The sequence below is a fragment of the Dromiciops gliroides genome, chromosome 5 (assembly GCF_019393635.1).
Source record: "Dromiciops gliroides isolate mDroGli1 chromosome 5, mDroGli1.pri, whole genome shotgun sequence".
In the NCBI taxonomy this organism is placed as follows: Eukaryota; Metazoa; Chordata; class Mammalia; order Microbiotheria; family Microbiotheriidae; genus Dromiciops; species Dromiciops gliroides.
Window position 1 is genome coordinate 90,462,672 of NC_057865.1, and position 2,791 is coordinate 90,465,462.

The 2,791-nt window shown below is 39.5% G+C and overlaps 1 protein-coding gene across 1 annotated transcript; it reads left to right on the plus strand.

The window, feature by feature from the left end:
• Positions 1-2,108: 2,108 nt before the first annotated feature.
• On the plus strand, positions 2,109-2,525 carry LOC122730128 (40S ribosomal protein S18-like). Its single transcript, XM_043969356.1, has one exon. The coding sequence runs from the start codon at positions 2,109-2,111 to the stop codon at positions 2,523-2,525; it is 417 nt and encodes a 138-aa protein (XP_043825291.1).
• Positions 2,526-2,791: the final 266 nt, after the last annotated feature.

The following is a 2,791-nucleotide window of genomic DNA, read 5'->3' on the forward strand; positions in this document are numbered from 1 at the left end:
TGAGACTGAGTGATTCAGTGAACTGCCAAGGTTACACAGTTAGGAGATGAATGAGGTAGGATTTAAACTCAGGTCTTCTTGATGCCAAATATAGCCCTCTATCCGTTGCACCACCTAGGTGTCTATTGAATCACAGAGGGTTCTAAATCATTCTCAGTAATCATAAAACTCATTTAACCACATCATTCTAGTAAACCAAAGTCTTATTATACTGAAATGTTAGCAATGGCATTGATTGGTGCCTCAACTTACAAATTTCTCTTAATCTTCAATTTCATAGTATAATCCACTCTAAGACATACATAGTCTTATCATGCTGACTAGGACTATCCTTTACATATAAGCAAAAATAGGCATCTGCCTAAAAAATATGCTAATACATGGGGATAGCACTGGAAGGTCCCTCTACAGCAAAAATATTTCATTCACTAGTTTACTACCACACACAAAATGCCATCATTAAAGACTCATTGTTTATGAGTAAGATGTGTTGACTCTAGGAGCCACTCATTAATACACAAATAGCTCTGTAAGGGATAATGAATTTCAGATTATTTTCCAAGGTAATAACTAGCCAGAAAAAATGCCTACAAAAATAGTACCTGGGACAAATAAGTTTTTATGGTGAGGAGAGTGATGGAAGCAAAGCAATAAACTCAGGGCATGCTTAAGACAAATGGGCTAATGAGCAAGTATTAACTTTTGGCCATGGTCCTAGAGAGTAGACCAACTTGGAGTACTGCATAGGGAAGGGCACAGCCAAGTAGCTCAAGGGAAATCATAAAAGTACTAGATACCTGCATGACCCAAGAAGCTCCAAGAAGAGGAAAGATACAGAATGGAGAACAGAAAGTGCCATGGATAGAGAATTGTTTTCAGTTCTGAGGGCCACATTTTAGAAACATTTATGAGTTAGGACACTTACAGAGAAAAATGATCACATGGGTTATAAGTCCATAGAATTATAGTTTTAGGGTTCAAAGGTACCACAGAGGTCATCTAATCCAAAACTTCTTGAATTGTGGATCATGACCCCATATGGGGGTCGAATAACTGAATGTGGGGATCATTAAAAATTTGTCAACAGTAAGAGGTTATGTAAACCTATTTTATATACCTATATACCTGGGGTCACATAAACATTTCTCAGGAGAAAAGGGGTAGCAAATGGAAAAAGTTTAAGAAGCCCTGATCTCATCTACTCCCCTTACTTTACAAGTGAGGAAACTGAGATCCAGAAACATGGTAACATAGGTAGTAACAGAAGGAGGTAAGAAGACTAGAGTTTGTGTTATGCTTTGACCAAGCATTTGAAAGAGCTGTTATATGGAAGAGGGATTAACTTTGCTCTGCCCCTAAAGGGAAGAACTAGGTGTAATGGGCAGAAGTTGCAGAGCGAGAGATTTGGGCTGGATTTAGGGGAAAACTTTCTAACAATGAGAACTGTCCAAAAGTAGAATGGACTCAAGAAGTAATGGGTTCCCCCTAACTCTTTAGTAATCAGGAAGGAGCTAGATGACCTCTTGTCACTGATTCTGTAGAGGGGATAGCTGTTCAAATACAAATTGGATTTGTTGACCTTTGAGGTCCTTTCCAATTCTGAGGTTGTCCAATGCTCTAATCTACAACACTTAGCCTGCTTCACAATTTTTCGTTGTACCAACTCTGTCAGCAGATCCTGGCAGACTGACTATCCATAAAGAAAAGGCTGAGACCAGGTGGGATTTATACCAGGAATGCAGGGCTAGTTCAACATTAGGAAAACTATCAACATAATCAACCACACCAATAACAAAACTAACCAAAATCATATGATTAAATCAATAGATGCAGAGAAAGCTTTTGACAAAATACAGCACTCGTTTCTATTTATGTTTTTTTTTCTTTTTTTGTTTTTGTTTTTTTTTTAGTGAGGCAATTGGGGTTAAGTGACTTGCCCAGGGTCACACAGCTAGTAAGTGTCAACTGTCTGAGGCCAGATTTGAACTCAGGTCCTCCTTAATCCAGGGCCGGTGCACTATCCACTGTGCCACCTAGCTGCCCCTCATTCCTATTTAAAACACTATAGAGGCTCTTCCAGAGAAGGCTCTCACACCAATGTTGCAGCCATGTCTCTTGTAATCCCTGAGAAGTTCCAGCACATTATGAGAGTGCTCAACACCAACATTGATGGACAGCAGAAAATAGCTTTTGCCATAACAGCCATCAAGGGTGTGGGTCGAAGATATGCCCATGTAGTACTGAGAAAAGCAGACATTGACCTCACCAAGAGGGATAGTGAGCTCACTGAAGATGAAGTGGAGTGTGTAATCACCATCATGCAGAATCCTCACCAATACAAAATTCCAGACTGGGTCCTCAACAGGCAGAAGGATGGAGAGGATGGAAAATATAGCCAGGTTCTGACCAATGGTCTAGACAATAAGCTTCATGAGGATCTGGAGCAACTGAAGAAGATTAGGGCACATTTTGGGCTTTGGTACTTCTGGGTCTCCAAGTCCGGGGCCAGCACACTCAGACTATAGGCCACAGGGGTTGTACTGTGAGTGTGTCCAAGAAGAAATAAACATTTTCACTGGCCACCTTGTCTATGAATAAATAGTTTCTATCAAAAAAAATTTTTTTAATAAAACACTACAGAGCATAGGAATAAATAGAGCTTTCCTTAAAAAAAATAAGCAGTATCTACCTAAAACTATCAGCAAACATTATAGGTAATAGAAATAAGTTGGAGGCATTCCCAATAAGATCAGGGATGAAAGAGGGATGTCCATTATCACCTCTATTATTT

Excerpts from the sequence above, each read along its gene's own strand:
- LOC122730128 (XM_043969356.1), top strand. The coding sequence starts at position 2,109 with ATGTCTCTTGTAATCCCTGAGAAGTTCCAGCACATTATGAGAGTGCTC.